Below are 21,148 nucleotides of genomic sequence, written 5' to 3'. Positions count from 1 at the left end.
CATTCTGAGCGTGGCGGACTGAGACTGCTGTTCCTTTCAGGCGGATAACCTGCATCAGTTGACAGAGAGCCAGACGACATAGGGGCCTCATGCATATGAATGTGGGCAGCCACACAAACAAGCATGTTCTCCCCCCCCACACATCACACACACACACACACACACACACACACACGCGTACTGCGAGCGGCCCACGCTGTGCCCAGTCGTGCCAAACCCCCTGTCGAGGGCGACTCCGCCTGGGCCTCTGTTCAGCGGGCGGAGAGACGGAGTCGGAGAGAGAGAGACGCACGCGAAGGAAATGCAAAACGAGAAGAAGAAGAAGGGTGGAGGGGTGTGTGTATGTGTGTGTGTGTGTGTGTGTGTGTGTGGGAGGGGGGGTTATCTGTCTCTCTTATGCGCCGCGGGACTGAGAAAACAGTTAGCTCATCCACCTGCTCTTCACTGCAGTCTCTTCACGCCAACTCACACACACACACACACACACACACACACACACACACACACACACACACACACACACACACACACACACACACACACTGACAGGGATACACACAGCTTCCACACAAACAAGTGTGCACACATTCACATAAAATGTCCAAATATACACACATCTTCATGACACACAAAAATGCTCAGTCACACACACGCACACGCACACGCACACACACACACACACACACACACACACACACACACACACACACACACACACACACACACACACACACACACACACACACACACACACACACACACACACACACACACACACACACACACACACACACACACACACACAGTGTTTCCCTGGCGGGAGCTGGTTCAGACACATTCGCCTGCGGTGGCCCTTCCCCTGTTGTGTGTCCCCCTGCATGCAGGAGGTGCGAATCCCCCTCCCTCTCCCCTCCCCTCCGCTCCTCTCCTCCCCTCTCTCCTCTCCTCTCCCCTCCCTTCCTCTCCTCTCCTCTGAGCTTTCCTCTCCTCTCCTCTCCCCTCCCTTCCCCACCTGTCCTCTACTCCTCCTCTCCTCTCCTCTCCTCTCCCCCGTCCTCTCCTCCTCTCCTCTCCTCCCCTCTCTTCCCCTCTCCTCCCCTCCCCTCCCCTCTGATGTGTCCCTGTGTGTTGAGGAGGTGCTACTGGCCCATGCTGAGCAGAGTGGGGCCTGAGAAAGCAGGTTAATGAGCTGGGGATGGAGTTTGAGGACACACAAGTCTACTCGCCTCACCATCAATGCAGAACCAAGGGGCTACACACACACACACACACACACACACACACACACATACACACATATTCACACACACACACACACACACACAACACATACACACATGCACTCACACATACTGTACATGCACACACATGCACACACATACACACACACACACGCACACGCACACACGCACACACGCACGCACACATACACACATACATTCACACACACGAACACACATACAAACACACACACACACACACACACACACACACACACACACACACACACACGCACACAACTAGTCATCTAAAAACGGGTAGAGAAAAACAGCCCTCAGAAACCACATCAAACAGCCACGTCACCAGGCACAAAGAAACACTAAATGTGCTGATGTGCCTGTCAGAAGCTATAAGCTCACAAGACAGAGTGTGTGAGTGTGTGTGTGTGTGTGTGTGTGTGTGTGTGTGTGTGTGTGTGTGTGCGCGCAAAAGGCACAAAAAAAAGAAAAACACACATCTGGGGACACACTTACAAGGCGATGCAAGGCAAGACTAAAAATGGCAAGAAAGCATTGCAGCGCTGCCAAAGGCAGTTTAGATGATTCACGGCTCATTGGACTGTTAAAATCCCTTTTCGTGTCTTTGGAAATGTGCGACGTATAATTGCACCCGCCGAGATCACACCTCAACCTTGTCAGAACAATACGTGGCGGTAGATAACTGCGCGCGCGCGCGAGCGCGGTCGGTGTCTTACGCAAGCTAAGGAGGGAGAGGAGGCTCAAACGTACGGAGATTAAACATTCATGTTTACAGAATGCCCTGCTCCCATACTCAGCGTTTAGATTCACCTTCACCGACCACCTCTGGCTTCTGCTCCTCCACAAAACGCACTGCTCTGGCAGCCCAGGTGTTCAGCGGCTACCTGGGCCCGATTCCCAGCGTTTTGGTCTCTCAGGTGTCTCTCCCCCATGGGAGGGTGAGTGAGTGTGTGTGTGTGTGTGTGTGTGTGTGTGTGGTCCGGTGAGACTGAGACGGTGTGACGCGGCCCCACACACACATTAAACATGCATTGGCCTCCCGCGCTCGCTCCAGCCTAATGCACGAGCCGGGGGTGTCTGCTGCTACTGCTGCTGCTACTGCACTGCTATGCACACACACACACACAAACACACACACACACACACACACACACACACACACACACATATACACACACACACACACACAAACACACACACACACACACAAACACACACACACACACACACACACACACTGCACTGCGCTCTGCTTCACTCCTCTCTACTCCACTCTACTCTACTTTGCTGTGCTGTGCTGTGCTGTGCTGAGTTAAACAGTCCAAAGCTCTCACAAGTGTGGCTTAAAAGAATGAGAGCATGGCTATTAGAGAATGCCCACCCCTGCCGCTACCACGGCTACTGTTGCCGCCGTCACCGTCACCGTCTCCACCCCCACCCCCATCACCATCCCCACCACCCCCACCGCCACCGCCGCTCCTGTTTGATGCTGAACGCTAATCTCATGCTCTGTTTAATGGAAAAACCTGTGCATCAGGCCACAGCGTGAACCTCCATTTTCTCTTCAACAACCTCCTTCTCTCCAATTCTCTCTCTCTTTCTCTGTCAGCTTTTCTCTCTATCCACCTCTGGTAGCACTTCCTTTTACAGTCCCCTAATTACTAGGTATTTACCAGGTAACAACATGGTAATATTAAGTAATTATGTGGTAACTAATATAGGTAAAAAGAGGGTAACTACAGAGTAAATATAAAACAATTACATAGAAATGTCTTAACTATTACAAAGAAACTATTCTGAATTAATGTTTAATTACTTCTGAGAATATACAGGTTACTACAGAATAATTATGACACAATTACTACAAAAAAAGAAAGAAATTATGGCCATGTTCCCTAGTAACATCATTCAATATTTCAGCCATTCCGTTACCTACCATGTAATTATGTGGTAACTATACTGGTAAAAATGAGGGTAACTACAGAGTAAATATAAAAGCATTACATAGAAATGTCTTAACTATTACAAAGAAACTATTCTGAATTAAGGGTCAATTACTTCTGTAAAATAAAGGTAACTACAGGATAATTATTACACAATTACCACATAAAGAATGAGAAATCATGGCCATGTTACCTAGTAGTACCATTCAATATTTCAACCATTCAATTACTTATTTAATATGTAATTGTGCTACTTTGGCTGGTATTAAAATAGTATTTACTGGGAAAGAACAAAGTTGTTTCTAGGAAACTACATTCTTTATTTCCCTTTTATTTTGCTGTCATCACCAGCACATAGGCCTATACCCATTTATCATGCATGGGTTTATTCAGTACTTACCTCATAACAACAACTCCATCAGGGTCCATCTTCCTTATTACTGGGTCATTGTACATACTGATTAAAATGTACTTGGTAAATACTACATGGTTGTTTCCATTGTACTGATGTCCGCACCTAATTGTCACCATGCATTTTCTGCAATATTACCTGATTAAACTGAACTAATTTCCAGGTAAATAAGATGAAACTGGACTGGAAAAGAAAGCCTGAATTTTTACCATGTTTTTAAGAACCACTTACCAAGTAATTACACAAAGACATTCTTTTAACTCCAACCTACCATGTATACATTCTGCAATATTACCAGGTTATAAATAAGTAAATAAGACGAAACTGGACTGGAAAAGAAAGTATGAATTGTTTCCATTTTATTAACAGCTTCTTTCTAACTAATTACACAATGATCCATTTATTTTTAATTCAATCCATTCAAGTTATGACCGTGCATTTTCTTCAGTATTACCAGGTTATTCACAAGTATTTTCTAAGTAAATAAAATGAAACTGGACTGGAAAAGAAAGTCTGGATTATTCCCACATTGTTAACAACTGCTTTCCAAGTAATTACACAATGATCCATTTATTTTTCATTCCATCCATTCAAGTTATGATCATGCATTTTCTTCGGTGTTACCAGGTTATTCACAACTATTTTCTAGGTAACTAAGACGAAACTGGACTGGAAAAGAAAGTATGAATTGTTTCCATTTTATTAACAGCTTCTTTCTAACTAATTACACAATGATCCATTTAATTTTCATTCCATCCATTCAAGTTATGATCATGCATTTTCTTTCGGTGTTACCAGGTTATTCACAACTATTTTCTAGGTAACTAAGACGAAACTGAACTGGAAAAGAAAGTATGGATTATTCTCACATTGTTAACAACTACTTTCCAAGTAATTACACAATGATCCATTTATTATTAATTCCATGCATCCATTCAAGTTATGACCGTGCATTTTCTTCAGTATTACCAGGTTATTCACAAGTATTTTCTAGGTAACTAAGACGAAACTGGACTGGAAAAGAAAGTATGAATTGTTTCCATTTTATTAACAGCTTCTTTCTAACTAATTACACAATGATCCATTTATTTTTCATTCCATCCATTCAAGTTATGATCATGCATTTTCTTCGGTGTTACCAGGTTATTCACAACTATTTTCTAGGCAACTAAAACGAAACTGGACTGGAAAAGAAAGTATGGATTATTCTCACATTGTTAACAACTGCTTTCCAAGTAATTACACAATGATCCATTGATTTTTCATTCCATCCATTCAAGTTATGATCATGCATTTTCTTCGGTGTTACCAGGTTATTCACAACTATTTTCTAGGTAACTAAAACGAAACTGGACTGGAAAAGAAAGTCTGGATTATTCTCACATTGTTAACAACTACTTTCCAAGTAATTACACAATGATCCATGTATTATTAATTCCATCCATTCAAGTTATGACCGTGCATTTTCTTCAGTATTACCAGGTTATTCACAAGTATTTTCTAAGTAAGTAAAATGAAACTGGACTGGAAAAGAAAGTCTGGATTATTCTCACGTTGTTAACAATTACTTTCCAAGTAGGCTAATTACACAATGATCCATTTATTATTAATTCCATCCATTCAAGTTATGACCATGCATTTTCTGCAGTATTACCAGGTTATTAACAACTATTTTCTAAGTAATTAAGATGAAACTGGACTGGAAAAGGAAGTATGAATAAATTCACTATTTAGGTTATTCTTATTTACACATTCATCACGCATGCATTACACTCAATCTTCAATAGTTTTCAATAGGCTAACTTTCAGTTTCAGGTAGGCTATCGAATGTAATACAACATCCAAGCAGTAAATAAATCATACATAAACATTGCTTTTGCTTTGCATTAAAATAAAATACCACTATAGCCGACAGTTATTTAGTAAATACATAAAAAAAATTAGTACGCTACCCAACCAGTTGTCAGAGTTCATGTTGCAGGCCTGTAACGTTGCTAGTGTGCGTTGAAGCCTAAAACCAAAACGGCTCTTTCACGCCACTCCAGCAGCGCAACAGACAACTCACTGTGCAGGCTAATTATGGATGGACAGACGTCTTCAGCGAGACTCGTGGTCCGTGGAGATTCGGAGAGAGGAAGAGTGCGAGTGGCCGTGCAGGCTATATCACACAAAGTCATTCGTGCTAACAGCTAGGTCTTGCTGACTAGCTGAAGAAGGCTTTATACTCACGGGAAACTCTCGGTTGCAGTCCTCGAAATATTCACTTCCAACACAACTTCACCGTCTAGCAGTAATGTTTAAGTGAGTCTTTTACCCACTAAACACAAAGGCTATACATGTGTTAGGCTGCAGTAAACTTCTCCCTTTAGACAGTCGTTCTCCCTTCTTCTCACCGTGCTTCTCCGTGGTGTCGTTAGTTTCTCCCTCATGTATTTCCTGACCCTTGACCTAGCTCAATTTTCATTGGCTCAAATAATACAAACGTAGGCCTAACACAAAATACACATTTCCATTCTTTTCACTTTTAGAATCAAAACATAATATCTTGACAACATTTCAGTAACTATGACATTATAAGCAAAATATTTTCAGCCTATCCATACTGAAAACGTTGACTCTTGTAGGCACGCAGTCATGTTTGTTGAATTTCATGCATTGGTTTAGATGAAAATATTTTGTGTATAATTTCATAGTTACTGAAATGTTGTCAAGATATTATGTTTTGATTGATAATTAAATTATATTTTGTTTATAATGAAATTATAATGAAAGCAAAATATTTTCAGCCTACCCATACTGAAAACGTTGACTCTTGTCTTGTTTTCAGTATGGGTAGGCTGAAAATATTTTGCTTATAATGTCATAGTTACTGAAATGTTGTCAAGATATTATGTTTTGATTCTAAAAGTGAAAAGAATGGAAATGTGTATTTTGTGTTACGTTTGTATTATTTGAGCCAATGAAAATTGAGCTAGATGTCAAGGGTCAGGAAATACATGCGGGAGAAACTAACTAGCCTACACCACGGAGAAGCACGGTGAGAAGAAGGGAGAACGACTGCTTAGAGGGAGAAGTTTACTGCAGCCTAACACATGTATAGCCTTTGTGTTTAGTGGGTAAAAGACTCACTTAAACATTACTGCTAGACGGTGAAGTTGTGTTGGAACTTGGAAGTGAATATTTCGAGGACTGCGACCGAGAGTTTCCCGTGAGTATAAAGCCTTCTTCAGCTAGTCAGCAGACCTAGCTGTTAGCACGAATGACTTTGTGTGATATAGCCTGCACTGCCACTCGCACTTTTCCTCTCTCCGAATCTCCACGGACCACGAGCCTCGCTGAAGACGTCTGTCCATCCATAACTAGCCTGCACAGTGAGTTGTCTGTTGCGCTGCTGGAGTGGCGTGAAAGAGCCGTTTTGGTTTTAGGCTTAACGCACACTAGCAACGTTACAGGCCTGCAACATGAACTCTGACAAGTGGTTGGGTAGCGTACTCATTTTTTTTATGTATTTACTGAATAACTGTCGGCTATAGTGGTATTTTATTTTAATGCAAAGCAAAAGCAATGTTTATGTATGATTTATTTACTGCTTGGATGTTGGTTGTATTGCATTCGATAGCCTACCTGAAACTGAAAGTTAGCCTATTGAAAACTATTGAAGATTGAGTGTAATGCATGCGTGATGAATGTGTAAATAAGAATTACCTAAATAGTGAATTTATTCATACTTCCTTTTCCAGTCCAGTTTCATCTTAATTACTTAGAAAATAGTTGTTAATGACCTGGTAATACTGAAGAAAATGCATGGTCATAACTTGAATGGATGGAATTAATAATAAATGGATCATTGTGTAGGCCCTAATTACTTGGAAAGTAATTGTTAACAACGTGAGAATAATCCAGACTTTCTTTTCCAGTCCAGTTTCATTTTACTTACTTAGAAAATACTTGTGAATAACCTGGTAATACTGAAGAAAATGCACGGTCATAACTTGAATGGATGGAATTAATAATAAATGGATCATTGTGTAATTACTTGGAAAGTAGTTGTTAACAATGTGAGAATAATCCAGACTTTCTTTTCCAGTCCAGTTTCGTTTTAGTTACCTAGAAAATAGTTGTGAATAACCTGGTAACACCGAAGAAAATGCATGATCATAACTTGAATGGATGGAATGAAAAATCAATGGATCATTGTGTAATTACTTGGAAAGCAGTTGTTAACAATGTGAGAATAATCCATACTTTCTTTTCCAGTCCAGTTTCGTCTTAGTTGCCTAGAAAATAGTTGTGAATAACCTGGTAACACCGAAGAAAATGCATGATCATAACTTGAATGGATGGAATGAAAAATCAATGGATCATTGTGTAATTACTTGGAAAGCAGTTGTTAACAATGTGAGAATAATCCATACTTTCTTTTCCAGTCCAGTTTCGTCTTAGTTGCCTAGAAAATAGTTGTGAATAACCTGGTAACACCGAAGAAAATGCATGATCATAACTTGAATGGATGGAATGAAAAATAAATGGATCATTGTGTAATTAGTTAGAAAGAAGCTGTTAATAAAATGGAAACAATTCATACTTTCTTTTCCAGTCCAGTTTCGTCTTAGTTACCTAGAAAATACTTGTGAATAACCTGGTAATACTGAAGAAAATGCACGGTCATAACTTGAATGGATGCATGGAATTAATAATAAATGGATCATTGTGTAATTACTTGGAAAGTAGTTGTTAACAATGTGAGAATAATCCATACTTTCTTTTCCAGTTCAGTTTCGTCTTAGTTACCTAGAAAATAGTTGTGAATAACCTGGTAACACCGAAGAAAATGCATGATCATAACTTGAATGGATGGAATGAAAATTAAATGGATCATTGTGTAATTAGTTAGAAAGAAGCTGTTAATAAAATGGAAACAATTCATACTTTCTTTTCCAGTCCAGTTTCGTCTTAGTTACCTAGAAAATAGTTGTGAATAACCTGGTAACACCGAAGAAAATGCATGATCATAACTTGAATGGATGGAATGAAAAATAAATGGATCATTGTGTAATTACTTGGAAAGCAGTTGTTAACAATGTGGGAATAATCCAGACTTTCTTTTCCAGTCCAGTTTCATTTTATTTACTTAGAAAATACTTGTGAATAACCTGGTAATACTGAAGAAAATGCACGGTCATAACTTGAATGGATTGAATTAATAATAAATGGATCATTGTGTAATTAGTTAGAAAGAAGCTGTTAATAAAATGGAAACAATTCATACTTTCTTTTCCAGTCCAGTTTCGTCTTATTTACTTATTTATAACCTGGTAATATTGCAGAATGTATACAGGTTGGAGTTAAAAGAATGTCTTTGTATAATTACTTGGTAAGTGGTTCTTAAAAACATGGTAAAAATTCAGGCTTTCTTTTCCAGTCCAGTTTCATCTTATTTACCTGGAAATTAGTTCAGTTTAATCAGGTAATATTGCAGAAAATGCATGGTGACAATTAGGTGCGGACATCAGTACAATGGAAACAACCATGTAGTATTTACCAAGTACATTTTAATCAGTATGTACAATGACCCAGTAATAAGGAAGATGGACCCTGATGGAGTTGTTGTTATGAGGTAAGTACTGAATAAACCCATGCATGATAAATGGGTATAGGCCTATGTGCTGGTGATGACAGCAAAATAAAAGGGAAATAAAGAATGTAGTTTCCTAGAAACAACTTTGTTCTTTCCCAGTAAATACTATTTTAATACCAGCCAAAGTAGCACAATTACATATTAAATAAGTAATTGAATGGTTGAAATATTGAATGGTACTACTAGGTAACATGGCCATGATTACTCCTTCTTTATGTGGTAATTGTGTAATAATTATCCTGTAGTTACCTTTATTTTACAGAAGTAATTGACCCTTAATTCAGAATAGTTTCTTTGTAATAGTTAAGACATTTCTATGTAATGGTTTTATATTTACTCTGTAGTTACCCTCATTTTTACCAGTATAGTTACCACATAATTACATGGTAGGTAACGGAATGGCTGAAATATTGAATGATATTACTAGGGAACATGGCCATAATTTCTTTCTTTTTATGTAGTAATTGTGTCATAATTATTCCGTAGTAACCTGTACATTCTCAGAAGTAATTAAACATTAATTCAGAATAGTTTCTTTGTAATAGTTAAGACGTTTCTATGTAATTGTTTTATATTTACTCTGTAGTTACCCTCTTTTTACCTATATTAGTTACCACATAATTACTTAATATTACCATGTTGTTACCTGGTAAATACCTAGTAATTAGGGGACTGTAAAAGGAAGTGCTACCCCACCTCTTTCCCTTCTTCCCTAATCTATCATTCTCTCTCTGTCTATACAGTCTATTCACCTGTCTCTCTATTCCTCTCTTTCTCCCTTTCTTCCAGGTTTTTTTTGCCCATCTACTTTTTGTGGCTATTCTCTGTTCCTCTCTCTCTCTCACAACACACACACTCTCTCTCTCTCCCCCCCCCCCCCCTCTCTCTCTCCTCTCTCTCTCTCTCTCTCTCTCTCTCTCTCTCTCTCTCTCACACACACACACACACACACACACACACACACACACACACACACACACACACACACACACACACACACCACACACACGCACGCACGCACGCACGCACGCACGCACACACACACACACACACACACACACACACACACACAACAGGTGCTCCCACAAGCATTTCTCTGTCTTTTTTTTATTTTATTTTCAGCTTTAATGGTTTATGGCTATGCCTCCTGTCCTGGGTTTGGCATGCTGAAGGCTCCACTCTAATGTAATCCCTAAGAGGCTTTTCTCACCTTACAACCAACACCATCACTACACACACACACACACACACACACACACACATATTTATAAAGTGAGAGAGAGAGAGACATGGAGAGAAAGAAGGAGAAAGAGAGGAAGAGAGGAAGAGATGATGGAGAGAGAGAAGGATAGAGAGAGAGAGAAGGAGAGAGAGAGAGGGAGAGAATGTGTGATTCACAGTGTGTTCTGGTAATCAAAATGCTGCTGGGGGTTTCTCACTGTGGGAAGAACATGCATCTTTCATGGTGCACACGTCTCTATCCAGCCTCTACGTGGACTCTAGTGAGATACCTGCAGAACTCACGCGGTCAAGGAAACACACACACACACACACACACACACACACACATTTACACATACGCACACAAACAAACACACACACATTTACACATACGCACATTATACACATACAGTACACAAAGACACCCATGTACTGTATGTATACACACACACACACATACACACACGCACACGCACATATGTACACATACACACGTATAGCACACACAGACAGGCTTGCACACATATACATCCACACACACACAACACACACACGCACACACACACACACACACAAACACACAAACACACACACACACGGCGCAGAATAGATTTCCAAACAACTCTGTTGCAGAGATGTTATTGCCTGCTGTGTGTTTAACGTGCAGGTGGAAAAGGCGGAGTGTGTGCAATGAGAGGCTTCCTCTTGAGAACGTGAGCACACAGGCATTCCTGGAAACACAGACAAGCAGATGCGCTCTCAAGCAGAACACGGAACACGGAACACAACGCTGAGCCTTTATTGGTGGACAATTACACCCAACACAGGGAGCCATGGGGGAGCTATAGGCTAGCTGCTCACGGCACACTTTAGTTATTCTCTTTGCCTATAAAGGGTTCCATGCCTCTCTGTGCATAATGTACAGTATGTATGTACTGTATATGTCTATCTCTATTGAGCATATTGTATGTGTCTCTATGCACAGGGCGTACTGTGTGTCTGCCTGTATGTCTGTTAACATAAATAATTAACAAACACATTTATTATGCCTTAAATTCTAGAAAGGGAAACTGCATGCCTATGCATACCAATGGTTTTCTATATATAGTCATGCATGCATACACACATACCACTATAAAGTTAAATATGAACCAATATGAAATAGCATTAGATTACTTGTTTAATACTCACCATTGTATTTCAATGATTAAATAATTTAAGGTAATTTAAGGAGCAGTAGTAAGATTGTCAAAATGTAATGTAATGCATTTATATTCAGGCAAACAAGTGCTCTCTCTCCCTGCGTGGGTGTATGTGTGTGTGTGTGTGTGTGTGTGTGTGTGTGTGTGTGTGTGTGTGTGTGTGTGTGTATGTGTTCATGTGTGTGTTCATGCCCGCATCTATTTGATTATAGCAATAGTATTATTTATCACCATCACCATATAAAGCTATAGGAGCTATTGCCGTGTTCTACTGGTGTCATACCCCCTCATGTCGAAGTTCAGGTCATGCGAGGTCAACCTGAGATCATTTCCGTTCCGTGACGTGACCCTCGTGCCCCCCTGATTGAAAGCAGCACGAACTCATGCCCTAAATAAAGACGAAGCCCTTTAATTACTCCGAGCATTGAGTGACACCGCCAGACACGTGTAAGATCTGTGTAATCATGTTCTCCGAGATAAAGCCCCTCGACAACATGTGGGCAGATTAACGCATGGGGACTGGGGCTGTGTTAATGCCATCCCTCTGACTCCGCTTGCCTGCAGCTTTTCAGGATAAAATGACTGGTTGAGACACAGCAACCCGGCTGTCCGTATTGATTAAGAAGAAGAGAAAACACATTCAATTTTCATCATCTCCGCCCTCTCTCTCTCTTTCTCTGTCTTTCTTTCTCTGCCGATCGAAGCTGCGCAGTACAATCGGATATCCATCGGTAAAGGAAATGTGCAGACGTTGATCATTACGATGTGTTAATTAAACGGGAGTTCCTCGGCCACACTTCCACGCCGCATTTACGGCCTGTGCAAATTTAATCTGACCTGGTTTGACTGCCGCTGTTCCGCTGACTGCCTGGCTGGCTGGCTGGCTACGAGCCGTGTGGATGATGCAAGACTGAGCAGCAGTGGATCGGGTTCTTATCTGATGAAGACTTGCGGTAAAACTCATCCTGATTCCCCTCAAGAAACGCGATGGGAGGAGGAAAAAAAACCCACTAGCACCAACACTTCTGGAAGGAAGGCCTATGTTGCCTCATCTTAAAGACCAGATAAAAAGTATAAAAGTGTAAAAAAAAAAAAAAAGAAATGCATTCAATGCGAGGGGATCTGTAGGGTGCTTCTGTCAGATATGCTGGAAAAGGCAGCAACCCAAATGGTTGAATATCAGGGGAAAAACAGCTGGCTCACGTGGACTGATTCTTCCTTTTTAGATTCATGAGCCAAAAACACAAAACCTACGCAAGAGGAACAATCTGAATGCCATGCCTGTGCATTATCCTCATAGGACAGCCCTCCTCATTCAGGGTATTACTGTGTGAATACAAATCAGTACATACTGTACTCATCCGCTTGCAGACTCTATTCTTAATGTCACCTCAGCTTATACAGACTTGATAACATGGAGTATACAGTATATACTTATAAATCATATAGAGTATATACTTATAAATCCACCGTGCACTAGCCACAGCTGGTAGGCCTATGGAAACCTGGGATGAGTTCTCATCTCAGTGTCCTATAGTGTCGGCCTTTGGATAAACATGTGTTGTTATGGATTTATTTTGTCCAAATGTTTGAGGGTTTTTTATTTGGTCTATTCTGTCTCTAGACAGAATTCCACTTACTGTAATATACCTTTCATCTTGCATGTATCTGTCTGGGCTAGACGGCGTATCTAAACAAGAACCCCATTGTTTACTGACATTAATTTAGCAGTGGAGGAAATCATTGTCTGTAATAAAGGCATTTTTGGGGAGGCAAAGAAAGTATCTTTGAAAAGATCAAAGGAGACTTTGTTTATCTGTCTCTGCTGTATGGAGGCAATAAGAACCTCAGGCTACACCATAAATGCATACCCACACCCACACCCACACACACACACAAAACCTCAGGCCCAGTCTACACCAAATATGCATATCTGGCAAAATAGTTGCTAATAGAGGGCGTGAATTAAAACACTAGCCTGACGAGATATAGCCCAGGGAACAGCACACCTGTAGCGCAGAGTGCTAACAACACATTGATCACAGGTGCAATTGCTTAGGAGGACAAGCACATACACACACACGCACACACACACACACACACACACACACACACACACACACACACACACACCCACACACACACACACACAAACACACACACACATACTCAAGACTGGGAAGGAATTTGCATTATCTGCATTACAAGTTGCTTTGTATGTGCACAACCATGTACTGTAACATGCGCTCTGCTAAAAGAGTTAATGTTCATATGGAATAGAATGTCTGTTTTGACCATGAACACCAACATGCTGCACTGTTGCTTCCTGTGTGGAGGCACATATCAAAAATGAAGAACTGAACTTGATATTTCACAATGTTTGTCAACACGCAATTTTAAAAATATGGTTTGTTCGTGTTAACTGATGCCATTAAATGACATTAGTTAAGTGGAAACTGCTGTGATGTGCTTTGCTTGGATAGATTTATTAATAACCCGTAACACGTTAATAAACCATAGACTTCAGCATTTAACCTGACTTATGGTTTATTAATTCCTAAATTAATGGTTCATTCATGTTAACTAATGGATGGAATAATGTCCGTCAGGGATTCCCGAGCGTGGGCCATCATCTCAAGAGTTACTGGTTCATTACTCCTCATGCAAATACTTTGAAAAATGAATGAGCATAGAGCTTTGTATAGAGAGAGAGGGAGAGCTGAGAGAGAGAGAGAGAGAGAGAGAGAGAGAGAGAGAGAGAGAGAGAGAGGTGAAGTACCTTTGAGTACTTTGATTTGTTCTGTTTCAATGTGGGTGACAAACAGGCTGGATAGTAAATGTCATAAGATGTCAAAAAATTGTCTAAATGATACATCATATACTGTAAACCGTCTGCATGATTAGGGTTTTTTATTGTAAAGATGCAGTCGGTGTTTGTAATGTCTCTAAACCTACAGTGCATATTTGCAGTTGACAATTAGGAGGGGCTCCAAATAGATCACCAATCCCAGAAACTGATAAACTGATGGCAGAGTGCACAGTACCAAAATACTGTCCCGCTTGCTTTATTAGTCATGCCTGTCCAGTTAAATCGCTGTAAATCCCAGCATTTGTGGGACAACAACAAAAATGACTCGTTGCATAACTCATAATCACTTTTAGTCTGTTTTAATGCTATTACTTTTCCATTATCAAAACAGTCATTGACACGTGGCACACACCAACACCATGCTAGCGCAGGTCTCCATCAGGGCTGTTGACAGCCCATCATGCCACATCAGCCAGACAGGGAATTGATATTCATAACATTCAATTTGTTATCTCCAATAGAGCTCTTTTTAAGCAGGGGTCTGGGGCCCGCGGATACTGTAGATCATCCCAGCTGCTTTAATGTCCCCCCCTTTGATATGCTCCTGATTGGTCTATTAGCTGCCCTGTCATGAGATAGCATCGCCAATGAAATGGCTTTTATTTGCACTGGGCAGATACGGCTGTTGGTTCAGGCCGGGAAAGGAGTCTGTAGGCTGGGAAAGGAGTCTGTAGGCTGCAGGAGGCTGCAGGCTGTGAAAGGAGGCTGTAGGCTGGGAAAGGAGGCTGTGTGCTGGGAAAGGAGGCTGTGTGCTGGGAAAGGAGGCTGTGTGCTGGGAAAGGAGGCTGTGGCTGTGAAAGGAGGCTGTGGGCTGGGAAAGGAGGCTGTGGGCTACAGGATGCTGCAGGCTGGGAAAGGAGGCTGCAGGCTGGGAAAGGAGGCTGTGGGCTGGGAAAGGAGGCTGTGGGCTGGGAAAGGAGAATGCGGGTAATGAAAGGTGCCTGTAGGTAGGGGCAGCAGCAGCGGCATACAGCGTGTCAACTACAGAGACGGCCACCGTCCAGACTGCAGCGTGAGCCAGAGAGAGAGCGAGGGAGCCTGTGCTGCTACTGCTGATGATGAGCATATGAACTCTCTTATCCAGATACTGTAGCTAACAAACAGCAGATCCAGTCATAAACTGGCCCAAATATGGCCCTGATCTGGCACACATCTGGCTATGATCCGGCACGCCTCCTACTGTGATCTATTTAGAAAGCAGACAAGCTCAAGTTCAAGTTTATACAATGAGATACTCTGGCTCTCTCAGCCTTAAATAAAACACATACGAGACATATCCTCACAAAGACCCACCAGCATGCATACGGTAATATAGTGGAATACACTTACATCCAGCCAAAAGTCATCGCTTTGGCACTTTGGTCAGTGTGAGCTGTGGTTAAATGTGCTCTATAAATACACTTTACTTACAGTACTTACTATCACAAAAAGCCATACTCTACAAAGACCTGACATTATATGCACAGTAAAATACAGTATAGTAGAGTAATCTGCTCGTGACTTGGCCTACGTCCAGTCAATCAGAAGCTGAAGAGAACCACATCCATCCCAGAGTCCCCCGCTTTCCGTGCAAAGCATCGAGTTTGTCTTTTCCAGTCAGAGTTTTGGATGCAGAGTCTGACGGTCACGCACCTGGGTCAACCAGGGGCTGCATGGCCATAAGGAGACTATTAGGGCCTCTCTGTAAGTGTAAATAGCACACAATGCAGCCCCTGCCTATACAGTCCTGTCTCTGCACGGATGGGTGTGTGTGTGTGTGTGTGTGTGGATGGGAGAGAGGAAAAGCAGCTCCAACAGTGAGTCATATTATATCAGCACGCCGCTGTTTCTATTCACAGCTAGCGAATGCCGGAGGTCCATTTCAAAGCTTATTACATGCAGAAATTGTTTTCCTCCATTTGACCAGGAGCGAACGTGATGTAGACCAACTGCTAAAAGAAGAAAATGTCTCTCTCTCGCTCTCTCTGCCTCTCTCTCTCTCTCTCTCTCTCTCTCTCTCTCTCTCTCTCTCTCTCTCTCTCTCTCTCTCTCTCTCTCTCTCCTGTCTCCCTTCCAATTTTTTTGTTTCAAATACAAATTGCCAGAGTCCGTGGTGAGAAAATTAGCTCTATCCACTACAGCCTACAGCATAAAATAAAAAGTCATAATCCCTCTCAAGTGGATACCGGCTAAACGGAACGGCGCTTGTTGTACTACTCTGTAGGGCCTTGTCGTCTCCCCCGGTGAAACAGAGACCAGTATTTACCGTCCGAACTGATTAAAATCTCCTGTGCAAAAGCAAATATAGTCAACGCAAGGATATTATTCCAAGAGCTTGCCCCACTTAACACGTACTCGAGTATCCGACGACAGCAATTTGAATATACACGCCTTCGACAAAGGAATTTGGAACAAAAATGAGGATTTCGCATTAATATTTTAGCGACAGAAAAGAACTTCAATATGAGGATAAATTTAGAGGCTGCCGGTTTCTAGGTTAACATGTCTTTCATAGGGGTGGGATGAGGAGAGTATTGCACAGACTCACTCTTATCCCTAATGTCTTTAATACATCCTGTCTCTTTGAATAAACAGTAAGTACATTGCGAACTCCGCTGCTAGCATCAGAGGGATAGAGATTTGTTTACAAGATGTTACATCTAACATGTGGAGTAATGATCAGACAGGGAGGAGTGCATTAACATGTTCTTCTTCTCCCAAAGCAAAGAGGACAATAAGGACACAGAAACAGAGGTACGCAGGGAGGGGGGGGGCGACAAACTACTCTCCATGTGTGCTCCAGGTGAAGATGGAAATATAACCCTCTTGTGAAGCTGTTTTCTGTGTGTGGTGAGGAGAGTGATTCATGCTAGTCACTGTCAGTATACTGTATGGTTGAAGAGGGGGGGGAGAGAGAGAGAGAAAGAAAGCGAGAAATATCCTGAAACTGAACCGTTTTTCTCTCATACAGTATGTTCCATTAAAACCTACTTATCTCCGTACACCGGATGCAAAACAAATGGCCTTGCAGGAGATATTTTTCGAACGTGCGTAAGATCTGGGCTGTATCATTCAACTGCTGCTGTTTTCTGTTGTGTGTGTGTGCGTGTGTGTGACTGTGTGTGTGTGTTGGGGGATGTTGGCTTTGGCTTGCAATACTACCGCTGCCATTCCCTGGCACTGGAATTATGTGAGTGCACGTGGCAACTCTCTTCATCCAAAGCTTCCAGGAGTGTGTGTGTGTGTGTGTGTGTGTGCGTGTGAGTGTGTGTGGAGGGAGGATGGGGGGGGGGGGGCTCTACGTGAGTGTTCGATTCAGCTAGCACTCCCGCCACACACACACACAACTGCCTGATTTATCCAATTAATTCGGAAGCCAGGAAAGAGAAGTAATTATTTAAATCAGGTGGAAAGTGTGCTTTTGTGTGTGTGTGTGTGTGTGTGTGTGTGTGTGTGTGTGTGTGTGTGTGCGTGTGTGTGTGTGTGTGTGTGTGTGTGTGTGTGTGCACTCAGATCATGTCAGTGCCTATGTGTGTAGGTGTGTGGACAGTGATGGCGTGTGTATCTGTGTGAGAGAGAGTGTGTGTGTGTGTGCGTGTGTGTGAGGGGGGGTGGGGTGGTGGTGGCAGCAAATACCTGCAGGACATGCGGCGCCAGCTGGGCACAGCCCAAACTGGCACCCTGCGGGCATCCAGTGGGCACCCCGATGCTGCGGAGCGGAGCACGCCTCATTTGCATGGACGCTTTGGGCAGCGGGTTTATTTGGACTCTGGATCCGGGATTGGGACTGTGTCCCTACACACAATGTGACAACAGCAGGCGGCCGTGGCGGTGGCGGCGGAAGTGGCAGTGGCATCACGGGCACAGATGCACGACGGCAGTGGTGTGGCATCACGGGCACAGATGCACGGCGGCAGTGGCAGTGGCGTCACGGGCACCACGGGCACAGATGCACAGATGCGGAGTGAAGGCACTCGCTCTCAGTGCTGAGCTCAGAGGTTAATCTGGCAGCCCGGATGCGGACTGATGGGTGTACGCCTCACGACTATGCTGCTAGTTGCTTTGGATAAAAGGGCATGATTCATATGGAGGAGAGACAGAGAGAGGTTTTAAAGAGAGAGAGAGAGAGAGAGAGAGAGAGAGAAATGACGGGAGGGAGGATGGAAGGAAAACTAAATAAATGAAAGAAAGAAAGTGGATGGAAAGATAGAAAAAAAGTAAGAAAGAAAGAAAGAAAGAAAAGAGAGAAAGACTGACAGAGTCTCCTGATGTGGATGGGAAGACCTTATTATTTCATGCTCACTGTACTAGATCTCTTCAGTATTGGCAGGCTGTACAGGGCAGTATCTCCTCCTGTACTGTGAATGACCCCCCCGATCAAAACAAAACAATTCAGGCAAGCGCATCCTTTATTGGGCTCCATGGGGGCTGGAGAGGGCAGAGGAGGCCCAGGTAATGAGAGGAAACGGCCCACAAATCTCCCCCGCGTATAGCCCCCCCTCCCCTCACTCCAGCCCACTCCAGTCCGTACAGCGTCCACTTTTTGAGCCGCCGATCCATTTGACACTCGCGCTGCCGCCTCGGAGACAGTTATTGGATTGGAAAGTGATCCAGTGGCCGGGCGATGACTTCCAGTCCACTCGCGGGAGAAGGGGGCGGCCGGCGGCGAGGCCCGGCTGAGAGGGGGAGATATTACTCCCTCCGTCCCTGGAGCACCGTCCATTCAATCCCGCCGGCGGCTCCCTCGGAAACACCGCGGGCATCTGAATGCTCTCAGAGTCAGTCATTCATACACACACACACACACACACACACACACACACACACACACACACTCACACATTCAAGACACACAGACACAAACACATACACACAAACACAGACTCAAGACACACAGACACAAACACACACACACACATGCACACACGCACACACACACACGCACACACACAGATTCAAGACACACAGACACAAACACACACACACACACACACACACACACACACACACACACACACACACACACACACACACACACACACAGACAGACTCAAGACACACAGACACAGACACAAACATATACACACACACACATACAAATACAGACTCAAGACACACAGACACAGACACACACATTCAAGCCACACACACACACACACACACACACACACACACACACACACACACACACACACACACACACACACACACACACACACACACATAGTAAGCAGGAGTTTGATCACCTCCATAGCAAATCTACAGCTTAAATTTCCCTGCGTTTTCGCCGGCAGTTACGACGGGTGCGGGCGCATCTAGCGTGGTGCAGTGGCGTTCGCTCGTTCACACACAACAAACAAGCACACACACAACAAACAAGCACACACACATTTGAGACATACACTCAGATACACCCACATATGCCCAATCATGCCTGCAACCATATGGTATCTTTATTCTATGAGGCTGTCATCTGCGCCAATACTAAGTAGAAAACACAAGTTTTTTAGTCACCGTGCAATGCGATAACTCAGCTGGCCCTTGACTGGTTTGAGAAGTTAATTAAAAAGGGGATTTGATTTCCTTCCCGCAAAGTCATCAGACAGGCGAGCGAGGCGGGCACGATCAAAGCTAAATCTAGGCCACAGACTAAACCGTTTTTTTTTTTTTTTGGCACAGAGATGTGATCTTCATCATGTTCCCCGCACTTTACATTCTGTGCCGCACACACACTCCCTGGAAGAGTCATAAACAAATGACGAAAAAAAAAAAAAGAAAAAAAAAACGCCACTGCCCAGCAGCCGTCCCAAACAGTCCATCACTGGCCTCTGTCTTGGCACCGGTTAAGAAGAGCTCTTTGAAAAGCCTGCCGTATGAAAGGACACCATTAAAGTGACAATATCTCCTTTTAAAAACTGTTTATGAATGTGTTTTTTTCCCCTCTTCTGTGAGAATGTCAAGCCAATGCCGTTCTTCATCTGCTCTGAAGCTTGTCTCATCTTGAAGAATCTCGGCTTGTCTGAAAATCCTTTTCAAGGCTTCATTATCTGATTACAATCTGAAATGAGGTCTTCGTCAAGATATTTAACACAATTTTGAGGCAGCAATTGGAGTGGTGTGGGTTGCGTGTGTGTGTGTGTGTGTGTGTGTGTGTGTGTGTGTGTGTGTGTGTGTGTGCGCGGTGTGTGAAACAAGTTAAATATTAGCAGTGCAAAATGCAGATGATGAAACGTTTGCAGCTTTCGCGAGTTGTCAGTGTGTGTCTGAACGCTTTGGAAAGGTGGGATGTAGACCGAGCGTGCATAATTAGGCATGCAAAAAGGCCAGCGGAGACTCTTTGATCTTTTTCAAATTTCTCCAGACACTGTGCACATTGTGGTAGATAGCACCTGTGAGGGAGCGCCTGCCTGACGCACTCACGAGCGCGCGCACACACACACACACACACACACACACCACCACCACCACCACAACAACAAACACGTATTAATTAATGAGAACAAGCAAAAAGAAAAAAAATAAGTAAATGAATGGAATGACAGCACATCTGCTTCTGTGGCAAGATCCCTGAGTAATTATTATGCATGACTTTGTTAGTACTGAAATCACCCAAAGGAATCATCAA

General features: G+C 42.9%; 1 protein-coding gene across 1 annotated transcript in view; it reads right to left on the bottom strand.

Moving 5' to 3' along the window:
- Positions 1–16,198, bottom strand: part of cntnap5b (contactin associated protein family member 5b) — a 96,266-nt gene extending 80,068 nt beyond the window's left edge. Inside the window, exon 1 of the mRNA XM_062527569.1 lies at positions 16,177–16,198. Coding sequence (XP_062383553.1) covers positions 16,177–16,198 — 22 coding nt within the window. The remainder of the gene's footprint in view (positions 1–16,176) is intronic.
- Positions 16,199–21,148: the final 4,950 nt, after the last annotated feature.

Source organism: Sardina pilchardus, chromosome 23 (genome assembly GCF_963854185.1).
Source record: "Sardina pilchardus chromosome 23, fSarPil1.1, whole genome shotgun sequence".
Lineage (NCBI taxonomy): Eukaryota > Metazoa > Chordata > Actinopteri > Clupeiformes > Clupeidae > Sardina > Sardina pilchardus.
This window is presented reverse-complemented; position numbering and strand designations above follow the sequence as displayed.